The 25,412-nt window shown below is 47.3% G+C and overlaps 2 protein-coding genes and 1 long non-coding RNA gene across 4 annotated transcripts; 1 reads left to right on the forward strand and 2 right to left on the reverse strand.

The window, feature by feature from the left end:
• Positions 1-488: 488 nt before the first annotated feature.
• EIF2D (eukaryotic translation initiation factor 2D) lies at positions 489-7,527 on the reverse strand. Its single transcript, XM_085044241.1, has 15 exons — positions 7,372-7,527; positions 6,130-6,320; positions 5,861-5,944; positions 4,364-4,454; positions 3,697-3,804; positions 3,107-3,387; positions 2,892-3,009; positions 2,396-2,441; positions 2,167-2,270; positions 1,889-2,047; positions 1,677-1,766; positions 1,476-1,571; positions 1,155-1,275; positions 858-1,032; positions 489-767 (listed from the first exon to the last, which is right to left on the reverse strand). Exons 1-15 carry the CDS (start codon positions 7,425-7,427, stop codon positions 697-699), a joined length of 1,791 nt encoding a protein of 596 aa, XP_084900367.1. The 5' UTR covers positions 7,428-7,527; the 3' UTR covers positions 489-696.
• Positions 7,528-8,971: 1,444 nt separating this feature from the next.
• On the forward strand, positions 8,972-16,197 carry DYRK3 (dual specificity tyrosine phosphorylation regulated kinase 3). 2 transcript variants are annotated; one of them, XM_085044242.1, is made up of 3 exons: positions 8,972-9,131; positions 9,740-9,855; positions 13,635-16,197. In XM_085044242.1, the coding sequence occupies exons 1-3, from the start codon at positions 9,092-9,094 to the stop codon at positions 15,186-15,188; spliced, it is 1,710 nt and encodes a 569-aa protein (XP_084900368.1). In that variant the 5' UTR covers positions 8,972-9,091; the 3' UTR covers positions 15,189-16,197. The 2 variants fall into 2 exon arrangements, with proteins under 2 accessions (XP_084900368.1, XP_084900369.1); XM_085044243.1 differs by having other exon boundaries at positions 8,982-9,127.
• On the reverse strand, positions 15,751-24,973 carry LOC146423871 (uncharacterized). The gene is made up of 3 exons (XR_014847245.1): positions 24,741-24,973; positions 20,106-20,244; positions 15,751-16,612 (listed from the first exon to the last, which is right to left on the reverse strand). It is a non-coding gene; the product is annotated as an uncharacterized LOC146423871 (long non-coding RNA).
• Positions 24,974-25,412: the final 439 nt, after the last annotated feature.

The following is a 25,412-nucleotide window of genomic DNA, read 5'->3' on the forward strand; positions in this document are numbered from 1 at the left end:
GAATCCTTCCTAGAAGTGAGTTTAAATTTCCTGACCTACTGTTAAAAAGCTAAAGAACATCTACCCCTGTAAGAACCCAACCAAAGTGTTCCATTAATCTTTTTATTTTAGCTAGGGGGGACAGAACTGTTACCTGTGATAAATTACAGTTCATGTCATGCATTAAAATGTATTTTTATATATAAAAATAATATAAAGTACAAAAGCCCAGCTAATACAGTTAATTCTCAGTGCTGAAATGTCTGATTTCAATACCTGGAAATGTTTAAAAGGATAAAATCTAAACCCAAATGGGTTTTACTTCTGACAAAGGCAATCTATGGCCATTGAGTTGTCCCAGGATGTTGTGTTGGAATGTATTTTTCTCACATTTCAGTGGAGGTTTATTAGATACCCTTGAAGCAAAACAAGAATGTTGAAATACCCAAAAGCCACTGCAGCATCCAGTGCTTCAGTATCGACTTCCAGAAAATATCACAACAGAGTAATGCCAGGGGGTTTAGTCAGCTTTTTATTTGTATGAAAAATGAACACCTGGAGCAATATTATTATTATTATTTGGGTGAATTCCAGACCTTGTAAACATCCAGGACTCACTTTGGAATGAGCAGGGCCTCTACATGATCTTTGATTTGCTGGCAGAAAACACTTATATAAATAATGAGAGCTGAGCAATCCTTCCAGGGGATTTGTCTCCTACTTTTTCCGGCCAAGTTTTGGAGCTTTCTCCAGGCCTTGGATGTATTTCCGAGGTAGCTGATATTCTTCTGCAACACAACCAAGAGCTCAGTTCAGGTAAATAAGAATTAACAATTCAGATCTCAATTTTGCTGTCAAAAGCTCCAGAATCCTCTTACCGAGCAGCATCTTGGCCAGATGATGGATTTGGTTGCCTTGGATCTGGACCTGGACTCTGTCCTTTGCTCCTGGTGCTGGGGTGATGGTGGCACTGGCTTGGACCTTCTGTTGGAGAGTGTTGGCCACACACTGTGGGTCCAACCCATACAGCTCGAGATTCTTGATAATTGTCACCTTTGGGGGTCAATAATGATTGCAAACATCACTGCTGAGGGTTCAATAATGACTGCAAAGCTGCCCTGAGAACCTGAGCTTTTCATCTGCTCAACTCCCCTCATTTTAGTTCTTTTTTTTACCTTCTTGTTGGATGATCTCTGTGCTATGCTGATGTCAATGGGCTCAATGTTTCCTTTCCTCACCACGGGTTCTTGGCCAGGAAATGTCACCTGGTGTAAGGGCTGCAGCCGCTCAAGGCACCTGAGCAATGCAAAAAATCTGTGTCACTCTGCAAAGGGACACTGAGAAAACAACCACCTGCTCAAAAGGTTGTCCCATTTAACGTGTGAGATCTCATCTTGTTCCCATTTATCTACAGGAAATTACAAATCAGGCAGCTGCCACCATGGGGCTTTGAGTTGCAGGCAATAAATCTCTAATTCTGGGAAGAGAACAATCACCTGCTCAAGAGTTCATCCCATTTAAGGTGTGAGATCTCATCTTGTTCTGATTTCTCCAACAGGCAGTCACACAGAATGGCATTCACCTTTACAAGGCTACAAAACAAAAGCACACAGAAGGAGCAAACCAGGTCACTTTTTCCCCTCTAATTTCAGTTTCTCCTGTGGAAGCAGGGTAGGAAAACTTCTGCCTGTACTTACTTTTTGTTTGTTTCATCAACCAACTCATTACTCTTTACATAATTAATGATGATGTTTCTCACATCACTGCTTGAGAGGATGCTGCCTTTTCTGAAGAGAAAGAAAATTTTTTAACTCAAGTATTCAGCTGTTGGGTTCTGGCACTAAGAGAGAAACAGCAACTGCAATTTTGTTACTTTATCTTTTTTTTTTAATTTTATTTTTGTGCTTACCTGTGTCCAGATTCCTGAAAGAGTGGGATCATTTTTGTGGAGACTCCATAGAGTGGGATGATTTCAGGAGGATGGTACACTTGTTCTCTGTCTTCACTCTTGCTGTCTTGGGCAGCACAAGCTGAGGAAAATCCCTCAGGCACTGCAAATGCTTTAATGCTGCAACAAGAATTGTTTGGTGTGAGGAAAAGGGATGGAAACAGAGCTGGCAGTAGCAGATTGCACTCCCTTCTTTCAGAGACTCACAACTCTTTTAAAGACTGTGATTTTCTACGTACTCTGGGTGCTTCCAGTCCACTTCCACGATGCTCTCCACGCCTTTGTGCAGCTCCTTCACTTGTAAGATCTTCTGGTGCTGCATGCATTGCAGGAATTTAGAGAACTGAAGGAAGCAACAATCAGAAATGTGGCATTTTAAATTCCTGCTCTTGTGTTTCAAACTTTTTTCTGTTTCTTACTAAAATTAATGCAAAAAAAAAGAAACCCAAACCAACAGAAAAGTCTCACCTTCTTATAGCTTGATTTCTTTATGTCCAGCTGTTTTCCAGCAGGGCTATAAATGGATTTTTTAAAAGTTCTTTAGTTATAAGTCACCATTTCTTCTTACATCTTGCTACTGATGCTAGAACTTTCTTAACAGCAGGAATACAAATCACACAGAATTACTCTGAAGATAATAAATAGAATGTGATGAGTGAAACTGATGTTCTTGTGGGCAGGCAAGCAGCCATTCAGGTGACTAAACCATGCTGAACCAAATGTCAGCCAACTCAAGTTGGCACCAAGTGCAAATCCAGGTCTGGACAATCCTCACATCCAAGTATTTGATGAAAGGATTGTTTTTGCTCCAAGTATTTGATGTCAAAGTGAGCATAACCTTAGATCTAAGAACTGGATTTTGCTTTTTAATTAAAAACTTCTTCCTAAATATCCAACTCAGTTTCTATGTTCTAAAAACCAAATCCCAGCATGCAAATCCCAATTCCATCTCCTTCCCACGTACCAGCAGGAGAACATGTGGCTGCCTAGAAATGTGCTGGTGAGCAGAGGGAGATCTGACTTCTTTACTTTGCATTTTAAGGCATGGAAAAAGCACTGATTAAATAATGCATCCATTTGCTCTGCAGGATAAAAAAAAGGACAGGGAGGCAGTGAGTTGCCTGTGGGCTTTAGCAAACCAAAGGGACGTGGTTTGATTTCATTGTTATACAAAGATACCTTGTGGAGTCCTACTGTCCTCAGCTTCCTCTGTGCTGGCATCTTCAGCTGGTTCTGCAGCTCTGTTCTCATGGAGTTCTTCCTTCCCCAGCACTTCTGCACAACTCTCTCTGTCCTTCAGGCTCAAGTCCCTGATGTCCAGGTGCTGCTCTGGCTCAGGGGAGCAGCTGGTGACAGACTCCTTCCCCTCCAGCTCTTCCTCATCTCCAGCGCTCTCCTTTGCAGCAGAATCCGTTACCAAGGGAGCTAAGGTAGGAGGATAAGATTTGTCACCATATTCCCTACAAAAGGAAGAAAAAGCAGAACACAGCTTTCCTTTTGCTGCTTTGAAACCACAGGACAGGGAACAAGTGTCTCTCTGAAAAAAAGCCCTGGCAGCTGCACGGGTCTTCTTCTGCAATCTCTAAACTATAAAATTTACTTTTAACTCGTCTTCCTCCTTAAATTCTGAATAATGGTCCTATCTAAGCTGTACCCAAATAATTCAGTAAGTTGGCCTGACAGATTAATCTTACTGGGGCACAGATTTGGATTTCAGTACACACATGAGACTTGTTGCACATTTTACCAAAGGCCTGGCAGTTACCCACCAGAGGTGATCCAGGTGAGTGTGCAGCACAGCAAAGCCCTTCCCTTTCATTCCAGCAGCCAACATCTCCTCCGTGGACATCACAGCAACTCCAACTGCCACCGGAGCTCTAGGAAAAGAAGGGAATGTGGGAGCAGGACAACACAAACATTGGCTGTGCCACAGGGATAGACTAAATTGCTTTTACAATGTCCTTGCTCTGTACAACCTGCTTTTTAAAAAACGTCTGCATATTTTCTGGTTATCCTTTTGGTATGTAAAGTTTTCCAAAGAATCCCAAGGATGTGTGCAGGTGGGATGAAGTGAAGGTTGTGCAGCATCACATTCCTGCTTTTAATAAATTACCAGAAGCACTGCCAAAAGTAGTGAAGAAAAACCCACAGCTTCAGCACTGCTCCCTCACTTTGAACTTTGTGCAGAATACACAATTTTTTGTTTAAAATTATTGGACCACACAAGTCCAAAAGAACCAATTTTCAAAGTTTCCCACCTCACCTCAAACATATCCCAGCCCAGAAAACGAAGTGGATTCTTTCCCTGCTCTATTTCCCGCTGCTCAGGTTCACAGCGCATCAAGCGCACGACAACACTTCTGCTCTGATTTCCTCCAAACCCTTCATTTCGCTGTCAGTTTCTCGGCAGGCTGTGAAGTGCAGAACGCTCCGTACCTGTTTCCCAGCAGGGTGACAGCACACAGCGCGCCCCGCTGCACTCGAGGGAGGCCGGAAGGTGGCACCACAACTCCTGGCAGCATCAGGTCTGCGGCAAGAATGAAGCGCATCCATTTCTCAATGAAAGGCTCAGGCACCGCCTTCCTCCGCCCCCCTCCCTCCCGTTACTCAGCAAAAACATGCGCTGAGCACACGCCAGAGAGAACAGCATTTTCTATTCCTCCTCGTAACGCGGCGCTTTTTCCCCGTACAGTACAGAATCCAATTCATAAGGGCGCTGGGCACTTCCCAAAAATCTGCAGGGGAGGCTGAAGAAGCCAACAATTTTTTCCCCCATTCATTGTCGCAGCTATTTTTTATCAAGTCTAGAATGAACTCTGCAACTGCAACCAAAGCTCCACATGGCTGGGGACAGAAATCACATAAAGGCCTTAATGTAACCAGGTAAGCAGCATTAAATTATGTAAATTACCAGGGCAGACAGCAGATATTTGAATTAATGAAGGAGATATCCCAAAACACGCTGCTCTTAGGAACTGAATGCTTCCTAAATCTCCTCTAGTCTGTGGCACTGAAGAGCCTCGTGCCTCTCTCCTTTCTGAGAAGTGGCTCTACCTCTCCCCTTGCCTTTGTGGCCATTGTCTCCTGGCCAGCTCCTTATCTTTGGATTCTGCCCAGAGGTAGCCTGGTTGCCACGGGCGATGAATGACCCGCAGGGCTCTTTCATCAATGTCCTTCCCCATTAGCAAGTCTTTTCCCCCAGAAACTGGGTCATTAGAAGTCAGCAGCGAGGCTGGCTCAGATGTCTATCACAGCTACACACTCAAGCACTTCATTTTTCCCAAAAGCAAACAAAGCAGAGAGACCTGAGACTGTGTCATGGAAAAAGACATCTCTTCCTACGTGAGCACTGCCAGGTGAGAGACCAAGGCTGCAGCAGCCGCAATTTAATCTTTTTCTGCTTGAGCAGTTCAGTAATTTAAAGTTTATAATGACCTGATTCTCCTGAGTCTGAGCTGCATCCAAAGCAGGCTCCAGAAAACAGACTCCTTTCTTGTTAGTCTTGATCCATAATGAGGTGGTAGAGCCAGTAACCCAGGAATTCAGCTCCAACCTCACCTGCACAATCCACCATTCGGCTGACAGTGGTTTCACTGTAGGAAGGAGCTTACAAAAGGGACAGACCGATGACACAGGCGGTTCTGTGTCCCAGTTCAGAGCTGCTCATCAGCCTGAGAAGGTGTTTCCAAATCTGAGACTCCCACATGGAACAGGTTACTGCATTTAAACAGCTTCACCTACTTTGTTTCATTCTCAAATTCTTTTTACAGCTAATTTATTCCCTTCCTATGGCACCACTACGAATTACTTTTGAGTACTCATTCTTTTTATTTGTTTCAGATACATTTTTGCCCCTGTGACAGAAAACACCTGAACAGTCCTGCAAGGAACTCCTCTTTGCAGTGCAAAGTGACAAAGCTCTGGTGCTCTTACCTGCTCCTCCTGCAAGTTTCTGCAGCACTGGGGGCCATGTTGAAAAGGCAGGGAGAAGGTCTGGGTAGACCCACAGAGTGTACACTGTCCCAAAACAGAAGGAGATTTAAAAATGCACCATTAAGAACGTCTCTAGCTGTTGTTTCTTCCCATCTTTAAAGCTAAGTTCTCCTTGGATAATGAAGAAATGTGAAATCAAAACAACCCCAGAATAATTAATTGGGAAGGTAAGCAAAGAGGGAAGGATTATTCCTGTCCCTTCCCCCTACCTGTTGGATACAGAACTTTCTCCACTTCAAACAGTATTGGGTTCCTGTGGTTCATGTAAACAGTGATGGCTTCCCCTTTGTGAGAGTATATTTTGATGACATTGAGCTCTTCCTTGTTTGGAATCAACTCAGCCAGTTGTTCAGTGCTCAGGGTGGGAAAAGCTGCTGCAACATCACTTCGTAGCTTCCTCCTGTAGTGATAAAATCCCAAATGTGTTAGAAAGCTGTCTAGGCCATCCCTCAGAATGACTCCTAGATCTGCTGTTACTGTTTTGTTGGCTGTTCCTGAGATTCCCACCTTTTCACAGGAGATAATTTGAAGCATTTGTCTCTGGGTTTACAAATGATGTAAGAGGAATACCAGGAAAAGGCTGAATACACTAGCCCTGATCATATCTTCCTTAAACATCTGCTTTCAGCTTTTGTTTGCTGCCTGTGCCTCTGTCTTGTGCTGTGATTTCATGACACTCACAAACCTTTGAGTGTCACACTTGCTCAGCCCAGCCTGTCACCCCCAACTGCAGGGGGAGCAGGGGACACGCAGATTTCCCTGTCCTACAGTTTAGTTCAATTTAATTTAATTTAAGCCACAGCAACCAGCACAGCGGGGTTGCGTGGTCATTCACAGAAGTGTCCAGTGAATCTGGACCGTCAGTCAGTCCCGAACTGCTGCTCAGGAAAAGAAAGAATTATAGAATTATGGATGGTTTGGGCTAAAAGGGACTTTAAATCCCATCCAGTCCCACCCCCTGCCATGGGCAAGGACACCTTCCACTAACCCAGGAGACTCCAGCCTGGCCTTGGACACTGCCAGGGATCCAGGAGCAGCCACAGCTTCTCTGGACACCTTGTACCAGAGGCTCCCCACCCTCACAGGGAACAATTTCTTCCCAATACCCAATCTAAATCTACCCTCCTTCCGTTTAAAGCCATTCCCCCTCGTCCTGTCACTCCACGTGCTTATCCAAGCCCCCCTCCAACTCACTCACTCACAGCCCCTTTAAGCACTGAAAGGTGCTATAAATAAACCCAGAAGGCTCATCCAGGCCCCGGGCATAACATTTCAATTAAACCTGGTTTAATTACGGCAGCACCTTCCAGCGAAACGCACATTCCGTGCTCAGGCCGGGAGTGTAGCACTAGCCGAGGGTGAAGCAGCCGCTCCGGAGGCATCACCGCCCGCATCCCCCGGCCCGGGGGGTTCCCTGCGGGTTCCCGGCGGGTTGCCGGCGCGGCACTCACCGGTCCGAGCCCTTGATGCTGCTGTTGGCCCTCACACGGAACGCCCTGGCGAACATGGCGGGCCCGCGCCGTCCCCTCAGCCCGCCGCGGCCGCCATGGCGCCGTCCGCGCCCATAAACCGTCCGGCTGGAAACGGCGCCCGGCCCCGCCGAGCCCCCGCGACCCCCGCCCCGCCGCCGGGAGGGGTGCCGGTCACCGAGCCCCGGCTCCGGGAGGGGTCCCGGTGCCCCCGCTTCGGTCTGAGGTGCCCCTGCCCCGGTCCGCCACCCCGGCTCCCTGCGGGGCTCCCTGTCCCCCCGCCCGGGTCTGGGATCCCCCCGCGGCTCCTCCACACGAGGGTTCTCAGAAATGTGGGGTTTGTTTTGTGCTGAAACTTCTACGTTGCTTTCTGGTTAAGGTGCCCTGCCAGCTGGGCGTTCTTGCTGAGATTTATGCGTTCGCTTGAGTGTTCCTAGTCGATTTCCAAGCTTGATCTCAAGCTTGGAAATCGACTAGGAACAGTCGAGGGGTGTGGAGTGGGTTGGAGTATTGCAGGAGTGTTGTAGTAATGCAGCCTTGAGAGGATCACGGAGTTACTGAGGTTGGAAAAGAGCCTCAAGTCCATGGAGTCCCAGCTGTGCCCGATGCCCACCTTGTCACCCGCCCAGAGCTCTGAGTGCCACATCCAGGTGACACTTGCAGGGCTGAGCACTCCAAACCTCCCTGGGCACTTCCAATCCCTGACCACCCTTTCCATGAGGAAATTCCTGCTGATGTCCAACCTGAGCCTCCCCTGGCCCAGCCTGAGGCTGTTCCCTCTCCTCCTGTCCCTGTGCCCTGGGATCAGATCCCAAATCCCCCCTGGCTGCCCCTCCTGCCAGGGAGTTGTGCAGAGCCAGAAGGTTACAGACACTTGATTTTTATTTCTTTTATTAATTTAACAAAGGTTTGTGGAAATAAACGCACCTCCTACATCCCATTACAGAGCCCGCATGTTCTGAAACACCACCGATGCCTCCAGCTCTGTCACTCGCCCTGTGCCAGGTGAAATCCATGGGTCCTCATGCAGCCCTGAGCGTTGTCCTGGACTTTTTATTTCAAATAATTCCTGCAGAGGGGCTGGCTGGGTCGGGCAGTTTGTCGTACAAGAGCACACATGGTTTTACCCACACCTGCCTCGTCGCAACTCCGTTACTGTGGAAGGTTCGTTACACACCTCAGTGTGCGGAGCCTCCTTTTCTCCTGGGTGGGCAATTTGAGTCTGAGGGATTTTGGTCAGGGGGGTTCGGAGGAGGGGGTTCGGGTGGGGGAATTTGGGTGAGGGGGTTTGGGTGAGAGGGGTTTGGGTTCGGGTGATTCTGGGTGAGGGGATTAGGGTGGGAGGGGTTTGGGTTCGGGGGTTTGGGTTCGGGTGATTTTGGGTTCGGGGGTTTGGGTCAGGGGGGTTCGGGTGGTTTTGGGTGAGTGGGTTCTGGTGGGTTCGGGGGTTTGTCTGAGGGGATTTGACCGAGGTGGGTTTGGGTTAGCGGGTTTGTCTGAGGGACAAGCAGCGCCGGCACTCCGCAGCCGGGGTGCGCCCGGCCCCCGCCCCGGCGCTGGTGCGCAGGCGCGGCGGGAGGCTGGGCGGCGGGCGGGGGCCGTTCCCGTTCCCGGGGCAACGGCCGGGCCGGGCCGGGCCGAGCGCCGCGCTGGGCAGCGGCACCGCCGGGCATGGGGCCCGCGCCGGGACCCCCCCGACACGATGCTGCTGGGCAGGAAGCCGGACGGGCCCCTCGCGGCGGGTGAGGAGGCGGCCGGGGTCCCGCGGGGCTGGGGAAAGGGGGGGATGCGGTGTGGCTCGGGGGCCGCCGAGCCCCCCGCGTGGTGCCGGCCGATCGGCGGCTCTGTCGCGATAGGCGTTGCGATTTGAAGTTGGTGAGCGTAGCCGCCGACAGTGAGCGACGCCGCCTTTTTTTTTTCCCCCCTTCCCTCGTTTTTGCAGCCAGCTGTAATTCCCGCATCTCATTTTTAAGGGATAACCTGCTTTAAAGGATAGTCCTATCAAGTGTTTAAGTGTTTGCTCGTTTTGTGCTCGTTTGGGATTATCCTGATTAGGGGGAATTTCCCTATTTGTGGTTAATGTTTCTCAGGGATGTATTTTTTGCAGTGCAGAAGTTGATTAACAAAAAAGAACCTCTGAATTCAAAGTATCTGGAATTGAGATCTCCCAGAAGCACCGCACTCGTGTGGTATTAAAATACAGTTAAATTCCAGGGATCATTTAATGAATGAGGAGAATCAGTGATTTTACAGATTAAAACGTGCTCAGCGAGCTGCATTTCAGCATTTGGCTCTGTCTGTATCAGTGTGATTTGTTGTGAATAACTGGTGTGCTGTGGGACCTTTCCAGCCAGGTTTGGAGATGCATTATATGACTCCTATATGAGGATAGATGAGTGTCGATACCAAGAGTCTACAAATGAAGAACGGAGCCCTTCAGGACTTCCTTCCCTTTCAAGAGCTCATGTGAGTATTTTAAAGCCATCTGTGTCTTCACGTTGTGTTGTGTGGCAGTGAGAACTATCCAGGAATCAGCTATATTCCCTGTCAATAACAAATTTTAAAAAAGATTTTGCAACTTTATAGTAGCTTCTTAACATCATTGTTTTTCCTGAGCATAAAAATGATGTGCTGTGCTCACTGCAGAACTTGCTGGCAGCCTCAGGAATCCCATCTTACTGCCCTCAGCTCGTGTTTTAACAAAAAAAAAAAGTTACTTTACAAAGGGTTGAAGCGTTCTGCCGTGTCACCTTGTTCTCTGATAAGTAAATCCACACACGCTTTGCTCTGCCTCCTCCTGCACGTTTCCATTTTAGTTTCCCTCATGAAAATTCCGATGGATAAGTACGTAGGAGCAGCAGAAGGAGCAGTGTGAGTCTGTGTGGCTGCCAAACGTCTCACAAAAGTATCTTTCTGCTCTGAAAACTTGGGCATTATCTGTCACTTCTTTCGCTACCAAAATAGCTCCTTACCAGCTGAAGGTGTTACCAGGCTTTCTCATCAGGGCTGGGTTCCCTCAGCAGATGTGGAGTTGGGAGATTTTTTTCCCTTTAATTGGTTCACTAGTGGTCACGTTCAGCTGTGGTTCTGTACACTGATCTGTCCTTCAGAAGGGTTTAAAATGTGTTTTGGCTCTCGTTGAGTTCTGGCAGAAGGGAAGGAGCTTAAGCTTAAAAAAAAAACTCTCACTCTCTGAAAAGTGAAAATAGACATTGCCCTGAGTAAGATGCATTTGAAAACCATCACCTTATAGGATTTTATTGTAGCAGATATTCGTAATTAATTTAGTCTGTACAAACTCAGGGGCATGGGTCTGGTTTTTTTTCCCTTTTTGGCAATGTTGAGGGGGAGCAGAAGGAGTGTGGAGTTTTCTTGAGCAGTAGGGTTTGAAGAGTAGTGGGTTGGGGTTTTTTTTTGTTTGCAGGGATGTGGAACCATTTCAACTGCAGTGTTTTAAGCCATAGTGTGACTTCATTTGTGCATAACTGCACACAAGTCAGTAGAATGGAACTACCCAGTGAAATACAAATACAAGTCCATGAATATTTTGTTTGATTCCTGTATCTTGTCTTCACTTGTGTTTTGTCCCTGAAGCCTGTTAACTTCTTAGGGCAAGATTAAGGATTTATAGCATGCCCAGTTTGCATGAGGATACTTCAATAAAATCCAGCCTTAGTGGTATCAAGCAGGCAGGAGCTGAGGCACAGCATGCAAGGCTGACAATGATGATGCTCAGTTCTAATGGGAAAATACCTGGATTTTTAGTTTCTTTCTTGCAAGATTTTTTATTATGATGTGATGTTACATGAGAATTGAGGAGTCCTGGTGACTGCAGCTGCCCATTCCTTCATCTGAGCTGCAAGAGAACATAAAGTCTCTCTGCTTTGAGGATACATGGGTGGAATTCAGTCTGTTTAATTCAGTGTTCAGAAAATCTCTGAAAACCTGTTGTGTAGGAATTGGATTAACTGTTTCCTTGTCAACGAAAAGGAAGTTTTTTGAGTGAGAGTTTTCATCAGGGTGCCACTGGTGTTGTCAGCTTCATTTCTTGCCTGCTGGTAGCACTTCAGCAAGAAAACCAAAATCCTGGGGAGCCTGTGATTTGTAAAATAAAGCTGTTGAAAGAAAGCTGGTGTTACCCAGGAGTCATCTGACTTTGAGTGCAGCACTTCTGAGTTCAAGTGAAGATGGAGCTATATTTGTGTCTCACCATCATGTGGCAACTGATTTTGGGAGTCCTCTAAGAATGAAAATTGAGACCTTACTACCGTTGAGTCAGGTTTGAAATCCAAAGCCATAATTCCTTCATTAAGAAATCGTTCCAGGATAAATGGAATCATGAATTCCTTGTTTATTTAGGGATTCAAAGGTACAAAATGTTTGCTATGAGCAGCAGCAGGAGCAGAGCTGCTGTTGCTCTTGGATACGGAGTATTTAAACAAGCGTGACCCTAGTTCTGTGTTTATATCCTCTGTTTATTTGTAAACTTTCTGTTTGGGGCTGCTGGACTGAAGAGTTTTTGAGCCAGCTCTGAAAAAATGTCATTCTTATCTCAGAGGTTCAGCCAGGCTCCAAGAAAAAGGCGTTTATTCCGAGTTACCAGGGCTGGGCTCTGTTGTTTTTATTTAAGACTCTGGCAAGGCGTGTCCCTCCCAGTGCACTGCATTTTGGGGGTGATAGGAGGAGTGGAACTTGCTAGGGTCTACCCATGTTGATAAGGACTGACTTCTGCAGGAAATGCCCGTTTTTGGGGGGCTTGTGAGCAAGAACTAACATTTCAGGGCAGCACCAACAAACAGACTATTTTATGAGCTGTGTGTAGTTGGTTTTGGAGAGAACATTCACTTCCCTTATTTGCTGACCGTGCTGAGATGTTGGACTGGATGTAACTAAAAAGGAATTTGGTTTTATTGCTGTGGGGCTGCAGGTTTATTTATATTTTTTGTTTGATTCCTGTGTAGTTATTTTGGTTTTCAGGGATTCGGTTTGGCATGTGTCTGAAATCTTTATTTTTAGATTAAAGGACAAAATGGAAAACAGATGTTTCTGCTTCAGTCAGGGCTTCTTCAATTCTGCATGGGATGAGACAACACCTCTGTGCTGCCTCTCAGCAAGCAGAAAAAGGAATAACTGCTGTGCTAGTGGGAAACTGACCTCCAGGGAGTTCAGCATTTACTAAATAGTAAAACTGACAAGCTTTGACAATTTCGCAGTGTTTTTCTCACCTTGTATGGGTTTGTTTCGGATGTAAATATTTTAACACATGGTGGTAAGAGGGAGTGCTTACAGTCTGCTCTCAGCTGAGTTGGAGTGGGAGGTGTTCTTGGTTTTTCAAAGCTTCCAAGTCTGTGTTAAGATCGTTGAGCAGCTCTCTTTTCCCTCTGTGACCAGTGACAGGATCCAAGAGAGTGGCTGGAGCTGTGTCAGCGAGGTTTGGGTTGGATATTAGGGAATTGGGTTGGATATTCTCCCTCAGAGGGTGCTGGGTACTGACCAGGCTCCCCAGGGAATGGGCACAGCCCCAGGGCTGCCAGAGCTCCAGGAAAATGCTCTCAGGGCCAGGGTGGGATTTTGGGATGTCCTGAGCAGGGCCAGGAGTTGGACTTGATAATTTCTGTGGGTCTCTTCCCTCTCAGGATATTCTGCAATTCCACTGTGATTTCAAAGGGAGTTGTGGATATGATGTTTTCCCCTTGAAATTAAACCCCCACAATTAATTTTTTTTTAAAGGCTGGTTTACCTTGCCTTGCCCTGCCATCCTGCTGCTCCTGGCGCAGCTGGGTCCCAGCAGCCATATGTCACCTGCTGGTGTAGCTTTGTCTTCCTTTGGCAGCTCATCTGTGCAATATTCCTGCCAAGTCTCTGCACGTCCACGTTGCATTCCATGCTCCAGACAGGTGCAAGTTGCATCTGTCGGTGGCTGTGCTGCTGCACCCACGTTTGAAGCTAAACATAGCTGTTCCCTGGCTCTTTGCAGACTAGAGATAGGTATTTTGTGGTTGTTTGAGTCTTTGGCTGTCTAGGGTTTCCCTCTCTGGATTTAAAAGCACAAGTGCTGTTTTAGTGAGTTGCTTTCTCTTTGTGTACCTTTCTATAACTGTGCTTGTAGCTTAATTTAGTCCAGCACTTTATATTTGTCCCTTATGAGTGCCAAACCCATTGGTGTTACTGATTTTGTGTTGGTAGTGATTTTATTCTTAATCTGTGCTTTAAAAGATAAACTAAAGTCGTTTTTTTCTCTGTAGGTTTCTATTAGCAAACTCATGATGAAGGATCACTCTCTGACTGGAAATCAGGTCAAAGTGGAGCAGTTATTTGAGGACTCTGGCAACAGAAGAGTTGCAGGACTTACTTCAGAAAGATCTCTCCCTTCCTTGACAAAAGACAAAACCCTAGAGAGCCTGAATTGTAGGGGCAATGGAAGCTCCATCAAAGCACATAAAGCCATTTCCCAAGCTCCAGAGCAAGCTGTCAAACAGTTCAAACATCAGTTGTCAGCTTATGAGCAGCAGGAGATCTTTAACTTCTCTGAGATTTACTTTGTGGGTCCCACTGCCAAAAAGAGGCAGGGGGTCATCGGTGGCCCCAACAACGGTGGCTACGATGATGACCAAGGCAGCTACATCCACGTGCCCCACGACCACCTTGCTTACAGGTATGAAGTGCTCAAAATCATTGGCAAGGGCAGTTTTGGACAAGTTGCCAAAGTCTATGACCACAAACACCACCAACACCTGGCCTTAAAGATGGTGCGCAACGAGAAGAGGTTCCATCGCCAAGCTGCCGAGGAGATCAGGATCCTGGAGCACCTGAAGAAGCAGGATAAAACAGGCAGCATGAATGTTATCCACATGCTGGAGAGCTTCACCTTTCGGAACCACATCTGCATGACCTTTGAACTCTTGAGTATGAACCTGTATGAGCTGATTAAAAGGAATAAGTTTCAGGGCTTCAGCCTCCAGCTGGTTCGGAAGTTTGCTCACTCCATCCTGCAGTGCTTGGATGCGCTTTATAGAAACAAAATCATCCACTGTGACTTGAAGCCAGAAAATATCCTCCTAAAACAGCAAGGGAGGAGTGGAATCAAGGTTATAGATTTTGGGTCCAGCTGTTTTGAGCACCAAAGAGTCTACACCTACATCCAGTCCCGGTTTTATCGGGCGCCAGAGGTGATCCTGGGGAGCCGCTATGGGTTGCCCATAGACATGTGGAGTTTTGGCTGTATTCTGGTGGAGCTTCTGACTGGCTACCCTCTTTTTCCCGGAGAGGACGAGTCAGACCAACTGGCCTGTATGATGGAACTTCTCGGGATGCCACCTCAGAAGCTTTTGGAGCAATCCAAGCGAGCCAAGAACTTCATCAACTCCAAGGGTCACCCCCGTTACTGCACAGTCACGACGCAGCCGGACGGGAAAGTGACGCTGAGCGGGAATCGCTCGCGCCGGGGCAAACTCCGGGGTGCCCCAGGGGACAAGGACTGGGTGACAGCTCTGAAGGGCTGTGATGACCCCTTGTTCATAGGTTTCCTGAAGGAATGCCTCAGCTGGGATCCTGCTGCACGCATGATTCCCAGCCAGGCTCTGCGGCACCCCTGGATTTGTAAGCGGATGCCCAAAGCCGCCAGCGTGGAGAAAAGCTCCGGCAGACGGATTTCCAGCTATTCTGGTTCCTTCCAAGGAATTGGAAGCAAGTTGCCTCCCGTGGCTGGAGGAGTCCCCAGCAAGCTGAGGGCCACTCTGGCCACTGACCCCAGTGGCAGCATCCCTCTGTGTACTGTGCTCCCCAAACTGGGCAGCTAGTGGGGAGTGAGGGATTCCCAGGATACACCCCGTGTGTGTTAACTGTCTGTTCATGCTGTGGGAGGAAATTGAATGCAGAGGGTTTTAATGGATTTACTTTTTATTAGAGGAACAGTCCTGAATATTGGAAGATCAGTCAAAAATGTACACATTAAAGGGCTAACTTTTATCCAGTTGCTTCACTCACACCTGGTGCATATTCCATCGCTGGGAGTTCAGCTCAGCTGGGGAGCACAAGGACAGTTTGGCAGATGTGCTCTTTAAAAATGCTGGTTTAGAAATCAAGCCATTCCTTATCATAGTTTAACAGGTTCCTTTGCCTAACACAGGAAAAGAACTTGATTTAAACTACGTGTTTTCAGTTATCTCCAGCTGAGCTCTTCTTGTTCCAGGGAAAGTTTTAAAATCTCTTGTCAAAAGCACAAATGCATTAATGTAATGCATTAGGAACTTCCTTGCAAATTGCTTAAGTTGGAAGGATTTTATTTCTCTGCATTGCTTTTCCCTTATCTATCCTGGGATTTTAAAAAATGTCATGGGATGTAGACACCAAAGTGATTGGTTGTTGGAAAAGAAAATAGATTATAAAATTTTAAAGGAGCATAGAAATGCCATGAAACACAGGATATAGTTAAGTAAACATACTGATTTCTTTAACACTTGCTAGTTCCCCAAAAAAAACTATGGAAAACTTGTAGGGGAATTTGGGGTCAGGCCTTGTCCATCACGAGAATTTGGAATCAGGCCTGATCCATCACCAGTGTGAGCCAGTTTGTTCAGGTAATGATTGAATTACTCTGTTTCTTTGGAGCTCAGATTTCCATCATCAGTTCTGCCAGGTGTGTGTTTCCTTGTTTTTCCTGTGTTTCTAAAACAAAAAATGTTGAACTTCAAGAGCTGGTTTATATCCATGTTTGAGATTCTGGTAATTGCAAAAAATTATCTCTTTGTGTAGAGTGAATTCCATTGAATTACATTAAGCTCTTTTAATAAAAATGCAAACATGCCACCCCTGTCAGACAAGGAGAAGTTTTTCAGGCCCAGGGCTGTGTGAGAAAATGAGGGAGGGGGGAACACACATTAATAATTGGGAGTGTGCTCTGAAATCTCAACCTAATCTGTGGAAACATAACCAGGGAGGACTGATAAGATGCAAGAACTGGCGGTTCCAAATGAAAATATTTAAATGGGAAGAGTTGCTTTATTTCTAATTGCCTTCCTTCAGGCATTTGGGTGCCTACATTTTCTCATTCTTGAACTACATGAGCTTGTATTTCCTCTTCCTTTATCTTCCCAGAACATGACAGGGTGGTGTGACCTGTCACAGCGACAGCACAGCTTGTTGGGGTTGTTCCTTCTTGCAGCCTCATGGCTCCAGTCCATCTCCAAAACCATCTGATCCCTTGCCAGGTGCCTGAAAACAACTTGAAATGCAATTTAGAGCTTTTATGAACAGAAGCTTTTAAATGGAATGGCTTTCTCTGCAGCAGGTTTTGAATGCTACAGGAAGGAGACTCTCAGTATGCAAAGGAGCTACCAGGGTGATTTTTAAGATAAGGTGAGCAAATGTTCAGTCGTAGACCCTTCCCCTGAGGAGATGGGGCTCATTTTGGCCTCTCTGGGTAATTACAGCGCTGCTGAAATGCTGGGTGGAGCCTGTGGAAAACCTCAAAAAGACACAGCCAAAGCTCCAAAGCACTTCAAACTGAGGTTCCCAGGAGCTGAAATTGAGGTTCTCCTGTGTGGAGCTTTCCTGAGTTGTTTTGTTTTCCAAGTGTCAACTCAATGAGCTTAGTAATGGTATTAAAATAACAGTCTGGCCTTCCTCCGTGCAGCAGCCAGCATGGATGGGCTGTTCCTGGGTCCCTTACAACAACACATGGTTGGTGTTTTTTATTTTGCTTGGCTGAGAGAAGTTTTATTTGAATGAAGAACCAGGGAGGTGGATTCTGGGAGGAAGTGGCAGAAGATACCATCGATTTTAGTGGAATCTCTAATAGATTTGGCATATTTTCAGCAGCCAGAAATCTTCTTCTTCCTTGTCTGCCCTTTACATTTCTTTTTAACAAAATACACCTGGTGAGTGAGGAGATAGGAGCCTTTCAGGAGAATAGGCAGGAAAGTTGCATGGAAAAGTATTTTATATAGAGAATATAATGTGCTGGTGATGGAGCCTGGCAGAAGGATCTCAGGGCTCAGGTTCTAAATAATTTTGTCTATAAAATGCCAAGGGTAGAATAATAATTCTGTGACTTCTGGGAAGAAGTGACTGTGAGGGAACTCCTCGTGTGGCAGCCTCTGGTGCACACACTGTAATCTGGCTTGAGGCTGGGGCTGTGAAGCTGCAGATAAAGTAATTAACTGGCAAAACTGTGGCTTTTCATCTAGAAAATGTGTTCGGCGTGCCCTGACTGCACAAAGTGCCTGTGTTTGTTTAAGGCTGGATTTTACTTACTTGGGACTACCACATTTGAAAATCAAATATGTAGTTAGGTGAATTGCTCATTTGGGTGAGCAGGGAAAGGAAGCAACCTCAGCAGATACTTGCTGGGTTGAAAACTTCTTCCTAACCCAGGAAACATAGCTGAAAATATTGGGGTCTTGTTTCCAATCACTAATCCCCAATTTCTTCATCAAGCATTTGCTTTTGGTGAATTGTTTGATGCAGAATTCCCAAACTGGGAGAGCCAATAAGGATCCTCTGAGGAATCATCCCTGCAAGCCCTGGACTTGCTGAGTTCCCTGTGAACTGGAGCAGGAGTTTTCCAGCCAGACATGGGGGTTGGAGCATGGCTGTGTCACTGTCATTTATCAGGGGTGGTCACAGTCTCAGAGTCTGTGCTCACCAGATATGGCCAAACCTCAAACTCACCCTTGTTTTTGGGAAAGCCAAACATTGGTGAGGTCTGAAATCACCAGAGTCCATCGCTGCCATTAGTTGTGCTGCTGCTGAGAATGTTGAAGGTAGCCTAGAATTAAAAATGTCTGAATAGGTTCAGAGCAGTTTTTATTTTTGTGGTAACTTTTCTTTGTTGAGCTGCCAGCACTGGCACCTGAGTCATGTTCTCCTCAGAAGTTACCACAAAACACATGCAAATCGCTTGTGTTTACAGCATATCAGGCATTGCATTTCTAAAAGTCACCCAAACTTGTTTTAAAATGTTCCTTGTGTTTTACTACCCTGTGGGAGGTGTAAATAACTATTCATTGTCTGCAGTTTCACCTGTTTGGCTCAGCAATATTTTTATATAAATCAGTGATGAGCAGCACATCTGAAAGACCCAAACCCAAATTTAGAGATTTTTGGGTAAAACAGACATTCCTCACTGGTGGTTTTTATCCTCCCAGCCAGCTGCAGTGGGAATCCTGCTTGACCAGTGAACTAAGAATTCACAGCACATTAATTAGACAGATTTAATATGACTTCTGTGGAAGAGTGAGTGTGTTGCTTACAATCTTTTTTACCTGTTAGGATTTTCACCCAGTTGAAAACTTTCTATGCAGCTGTAGATGATGCAATGATCATCTTCTTCAAAACTACCTCTCAAACAAACACAGGGTCCTTTTTAAAGGTTTGCTCCCTGCAGGCTGCAGCTCTCCTGGGTTTTTTCCTTGTTGAAGTCTAATAGCTGTTCTGGCTGTGAAACATATATATGATGATCTCAGCAATGTCTTGCTAATCCCAGGCACACAAGCAAAAGGCTGATGCTGCACCCAGAGATCTCTGCTGAAATGATACAAATCCCCTGCCTGCCAAAGTTTAATTCCGTTGTGGAAGTGGAGAGCCAAAATAATATGGAAAGATCTGTGGAACTTGTGTGCAGCACCAGCTGAGATTGAAAACAATCCATGCTCAAAGACCTTAATGCAAAATCCTGTGGCTTCAGCACGTGATGAGTGCTCGGAGCTGTGGGTCCCTGGCTGGTTTGGGAGTTGGACAGAGTGATTTTATACTTGGTGCTTCCCAGAATCCTGGAAAAGTTCTCCAGGATCATCAGTCCCAAGCTGTGCCTGATCCCCACCTTGTCACCCAGTCCTTGGACACCTCCAGGGCTGAGCACTCCAAGCCTCCCTGGGCAGTTCCAATCCCTGACCATCCTTTCCATGAGGAAATTCCTGCTGCTGTCCAACCTGAGCCTCCCCTGGCCCAGCCTGAGGCTGTTCCCTCTCCTGCTGTCCCTGTGCCCTGGGATCAGATCCCAAATCCCCCCTGGCTGCCCCTCCTGCCAGGGAGTTGTGCAGAGCCAGGTCACAGACACCACTTGATTTTTATTTCTTTTATTTAACAAAGGTTTGTGGAAATAAACGCACCTCCTACATCCCATTACAGAGCCCGCATGTTCTGAAACACCACCGATGCCTCCAGCTCTGTAACTCGCCCTGTGCCAGGTGAAATCCTTGGCTCCTCGTGCAGAGCTGAGTGTTGTCCTGGACTTTTTATTCCAAATAATTCCTGCAGAGGGGCTGGCAGGGTCGGGCAGCCTATGCTGTCCCAGAGCCCCTTGTTCCCCACACAGCTCAGGGTTTTACCAGCCTCCATCTGCCTTGCTGCAGCCAAATTCCTGTTCAGGGCGTCTTACTCATTGCAGATGGTCAAACTGAATGTCAACATCCACAGAATCTGCAGGTTTGCCTTTTTATTATAAATATCGTGATGAGGTGCAATAGGGTGGGGGAGTGTGGAAGACATGGGAGGTGCATGTGGATGTAACTTGTGCAGAGGAACATTCTGGAAATCAGTCTCAAACTGTGTGTCTAAATGTAATGAGCAGATTTCTTACAGTTGTACTTCGGGTCCTTTTTCAAAGAAAATAAATACATCATTTTCTTTAGCAATCCAGTGTGCAAATTCCTAAAAATCCTTCATTTAAAAAAAAAAAAAAAAAGTAATAATTATTTCCAGATGGTGGAACTTACCTTGTGCTGGCAGACACCACCTCCTGTGGCATCTGCCTGGAGAGGAGAGAAAATTGTCACCGTGTGAGTGGGAGGTTTCTGTGTCTGTGCTGAACGTGATGAAGCTCTGCTCTGACAAATGTTCCTCTCGTTAACAGTGCTGTAATTAGAACACACCAGAGTTTTGCCATGACATTCTTCAGTTGTCACTTTCTTATTCAGCCCACTAGAGAGCTTTTTAAAGCCCAGAATCCTGCTTATCCCCAGGCTGAAAGGAGAAATCCAGTAATAGCCACTTAGGGAAGATTTGCTTTTATTAGAAACCTATAAATGGGGAACTTACTGTACACAAGTGGATATTGGGATGGTTTGAAGATGAAATCATGCTGCAATAAAAGGGCTCTAGCTGCAACCTGTGTGATTAAACCATGTGTGTTACACACACAGAGTGTGCAGGCAACACTGAGGGAATTTTTTCCATGTTTTAATATGGATGAACAGCAAATATCTGATTTGTTTTTAAAGTTTGCAAGCTGAAAACCGTAAAAAAAAAATAGGTAGACATTTAGATGTCTTTGCTTGTGGTATATGTATATAAATATATATACATATAAAAATACATAATATACATATAAAAACATATATAAATATATACTTATATAAATATATAATATAGAATATATATAAATATATAAAATATAGAATATGTAAATATAGAATGTATAAATATATTAATAAATATGTGTTGCCTCTCTCTCTGAGAGAGGCTGAGTGGCATTTTCTCCAGCACAGTGCCTCAGATTAAAAAAATAGGCTTATCTGCCCTGCTGTAATGCTTGTTGATGTAACCTGATAAGGGATTGTCTCACAAATTCTGCTGTCTGTGGGGGGAAACAGTGTTTGGTGCCAGCTGGGGAGCTGAGGAATCCAACACCGAAGCTGTGGCCGTGTCCTTCTGCCTGGCAAAGTGATGCTGAGGATGTTGGTAAAAAACCTGCAGCTGTACAAAGATGGGGGCAGAAGCCTGGAGTCTGTCACTCTAGGGGTGTATTGCAATTATTATTAATTATTGGAGTGGCAGGAGAGGAGGGAAGAGCTTCAAACTGGAAGAGAGTGGGGTTAGATTGGATATTAGGGAAATATCAGGGCCAGGCTGGACAGGGTTTGGAGCAGCTTGGGACAGTGGAAGGTGCTGTGTGAACCAAAGAGGAGAATTTCCCCCCTAATCAGGTTTTCTTTAAGCATCAGCAGCTCCGAGTGCTGCTGTTGGGATGATTCATCTGCTGGTTTTTACAAGCTCAGTTCTCCGCGGCACAGGCGAGCAGTGAGTGATCTGCAGCTTTGGGTTTGTTTTCTTTCCTCCTGTCAAATTAGCCTAATGGGCTTTGCAAACACTTTTGGAGACAGCCGCGGATGCTCAGAAATGCCTTTCCCTCCGAAGATTGCTCTCCTCACTTGGGTTTTGAGTGTCAAACCAGGAACAAAGCACACGGTCAGGATTTTTCATGAGGTTCCCTCTCTCCCCGGTGTTTATAGGGCGATGACAAATGGGATCTGGCGGGTGCAGATGCAGCCAGCTGTGCCCTGAGACATCTGGGCAAAGCTGAACTTATAAGGAGTCGGAGGAGAGGTTGGGATGTGGCTCTGGGGAGCCGCAGCGAGATGGGATTGTTGGCTCGGGCAGCTCCCCCTCCTCCTGCAGACAGGGGGATTTAAATAATTGCTCCTTAAGTGCGCTCCGGCTTGTTTCCTTTGTCTGCGGGGATGGAATAGCTGCCCGAATTAAGGCTGGCCATTCTTAAGCGCTGAGAGGAGCTTTCCAAAGGCGAGGGAGAGCCAACCCCAGCCCCTGGCAGAGCCATGTAAGGGTTTGCATTCCTCCCGCCGGCTCGGAAGCTCTGGAATTCGGCTTTACAAGCGCAGCAGTATCGCGGGGGATTGTTTCCCTGGGCTAGTGGGTTGTAGGTAGGAAGGCAGAGCCCGTGATTACAATAATTAAGTGTAATTAAGCATAGCAGAGAAGGGATTGAAAGCAATAAAGCACATGCCTGATTAGCCCACGGAAGGTTCTGTTGGAGGGACCGGTGACACCAACCAGGCTGTATTTAATGGGAATTTCTTCAATTTTAATTGCATGGTGAGAACACCTCAGCTGCAGTGCCTTAGGTAAGGGGATGTGAGCAAGAGGCTCTCCAGATGAGAAATAACGCAGCCAGGTCTTGCCCTGGGTGGTTTTTTGGCTGCTGAGGACGTGGAAATGCAAGAAATTACAACCAAGAAGCTGCTGGGAGAGTGGAGTTTGGCTGGTGTGGCCTTCAAGGGCTCCGTGGTTGGCATCCACATGAGGATGATCTCGCAGGGCAGAGAAGAGAATTGGAAAAATCAATTTCACCTTTCCACACTCAGCAAGAGCCTCAGAGCTCATTCTGATGTGGAGGAAAAAGGAGGAGAGGACAAAAGAAGGATTTTATTCAATGCTATCCCAGGTCTGACTGAGAATGCCCAAGGTCCTTGTCCCTGTCCCTCACTGCAGTGGCAGTGCCACCCCCTGTGTGCCCATCCTTGTCCTGCCACTGCCACCACCCCCGGGGACAGCAGCACCAACGACAGGAGCTGCCAGTCTCTCCAGCAGGTGCTAATGATGGATGGCATAAATGAAATTATATTTGAGGTGTGAGCAGCCAGCTGTAAAGTCATCAAACAGGAAAGGTCGTGCAAGTGATTTACACCAGAACTCCTCTGCTCCCAAAGCCACAAGCACGAGTTAATACAGGCCAGCAAGCAGAGAGGGATAATTTTTTTTGTCTGAGGCTGACTCTCCGAGACAGGAGCTGCAGATCCCCTGCAGATCCCCTGCAGATCCCATGCACAATTCCCTTCATCGCTGTTTTCCCATGTGGAGCTCAGCCTTTGGCACAGCTGGGTCTGGATGCTGTCGAGTGCTGTCTGGCCCAAGACACAAAGAGGCTGGAGCTGGGCAGCCCCTGGAGCTCCTGCAGCTCCCTGGACTTTGGAAGGAGCCTGAAGAAACGTGCTGCCCACCTTTTCATGCTCTGTTTGTTCTTTAGATGAGATCAAAGTGGAAACAACGGGGCTGGTTTAAGATGATTTTCCTCTTTGCTGGAGGTGCCCCGCAGCACCTCACAACCTCCACACAGGACCCTGGGCAGGAAGAACTGTGTTTTCCAGCATTTTCCAGTCATTTATAGCCTGGTGATCTTCAAAAATGCCCCTTCAGTGTGGTCACTGCAGGGGCACGAGGCCAGGCATGCTGCTGGCCGCTGATTGCTGGGGAAGGTGGGGAGGGTGTGTGGCTGGAGGGGTGAGGAGAGGGAAACTGCTGGTTATTTTGGGAGGTGCAAGAGGGGAGCAAACAGCCCAGCTTTCATTTTCCAGCCAGCTGGTGCTGATTCAGGAGGTTTGAGCAGCGCCAGTTGCGTGGAGCTGAGCTGACGAGGCCTTGGTGACACAGCCTGGCTGCAGTGTTTTCCTCCCTCATCATCTCATGTCTCCCTCAGGGGACACTGGCTGTGCTTTCAGGAGAAGCAATAAGGTGACAGGAAAGGTAAGAGAAAGCCAGAATCTCCAAGCTGGATTTTCTTCTCCTTTTCCCCTGTCTAATGCATCACATGCTTGGCTATAACTATTTCCAGACCCCTTTTCAGGACTGAGTGTGATCCTTTGACACATCCCCATGTGATGGGAAATGCAAAACAATGACACAAACCTTTCTATATATTCTTTGATGATCTTTTTTTCCCCTATTGAACTAACCCCAGAGCTTATGCATCACCCACACTGCAGGGTTTAGTTACACAGAGAGGAGAAATTGGCCTCTATGAGCTCCTTTCTCAGGTTCTGGTCTCATTCCATGGCACTTTCTGTTACAGAAAGATGTTTCACCTTCCCACAGGGCCACAACAAATGCAGCTTTTGGTGGGCCAAGATTCAGTCGTGTCCCCCCTGTCCTTCCCCTGTCCCCAGCCTCCCTGGTGCCCTTTGCAGAGCTCTTCCCACATGGCACTGCCAGGGCATTCAGCACCACCAGCAGCAGGGGTGGCAGGTGTGGGAAGTGGGAGTTTTGTCCCTGCTCTGTCCCAGCCAGGAGGTGACCTTGTGGTTTGCCCTGTGCTTGTGGGAAGGTTATTTTATATCTAACTGGTCTGGACACTTTAATCAGGTCATCTTCCCTCTTTTCTGTCTGCTGACCCTGACCCATGCTCTGTCCACGTGGATCCTGCCTCTGCAGGGGTGTGTTGGCACAATCCTGGGTTCTGCTGAGTCCAAGTAATTTCTGCCTCCCTTTCCCTGTTCCCAATGTCCAATAACACCTGCAAAGGGTCTAGAATGCAGCAGTGTCACTGATGTCACCCAAATACTGGGGTACACCTGGCTCCAGCCTGTCCCTGCATCCTGCTGGCTCTGCTTTGTGCTGCATCCAGCATTTCTCCATCCACCCCAGCATCCAAAAACCTGTGGTACATGAAGATCCTGCTGGGAATTCCAGACCTCCGTGGAGACATCCATGCAGCCTGGGAAGCTCCCATCCCAAGCAAAAACCTCTTTACACCAAATCCCCTCCACGCAAATATTTATTCCTGGCCTCGCCCCAAAAAAACCTGAACAAAACCCCCAAAATAGAGAGTCCCATCTCACCTAGCTGCCGTTGCTGTGTTTGCAGTTGCTACACAAACAGATTTATTTCTGGCCCGTCCCGCATGCCAGCTCCCGGGCTGTGCAATGCAATCCCGGGGCTTGGGTGGCTCCAGCCCTTCCAGCACGGCCCCGGCAGCTGCTCGCCCTGACCTCGGCCACTTTTAGCCTCTCGCTCGGTGGCCCAAGTGTTTTTCCACCCTACGCAGCACCCCGATAAAGCCCTGCCAGCCCGGCAGCACCTGTGCGGGGCGGGAGGGCTGTGCTGCTGGGGTGGGGACACTGCCACCTCTGGGACTGTCCCCAAGCCCCGTGATGGCCTGGGCTGAGCTGGGAGGCTCTGTTGGTCCCTGCTGGCCACCCTGATGCAGGGACAGGGGTGACAGTGGCGTCCCCCAGCTCTCACAGGTCTTTGGGGACAGCCAGGGAAGCAGCAGCAGCGCATGGGCTGCACATGTCCCTCTGGATTAGGGCCAGCCCAGGAGCTGCTTATGCTAATGAGGCTAATCTCCATAATCTTGTCACACAAATGCCTCCTCTCGGCTGGCAGAGCAGCAGGGATTTGGGTTGTATGTGGATGCCAGCAGATAGAAGTGCTCTGAGCGGTGGCACGGAGAGGAGGAACATTTCGGGCTCCTGGGGGACATGCCAGGTTGGGTTCAGCTGAGGCTGGTG

This window comes from Lichenostomus cassidix, unplaced genomic scaffold (assembly GCF_008360975.1).
Source record: "Lichenostomus cassidix isolate B80296 unplaced genomic scaffold, HeHo_3.0 unassigened_scaffold_chr26, whole genome shotgun sequence".
In the NCBI taxonomy this organism is placed as follows: Eukaryota; Metazoa; Chordata; class Aves; order Passeriformes; family Meliphagidae; genus Lichenostomus; species Lichenostomus cassidix.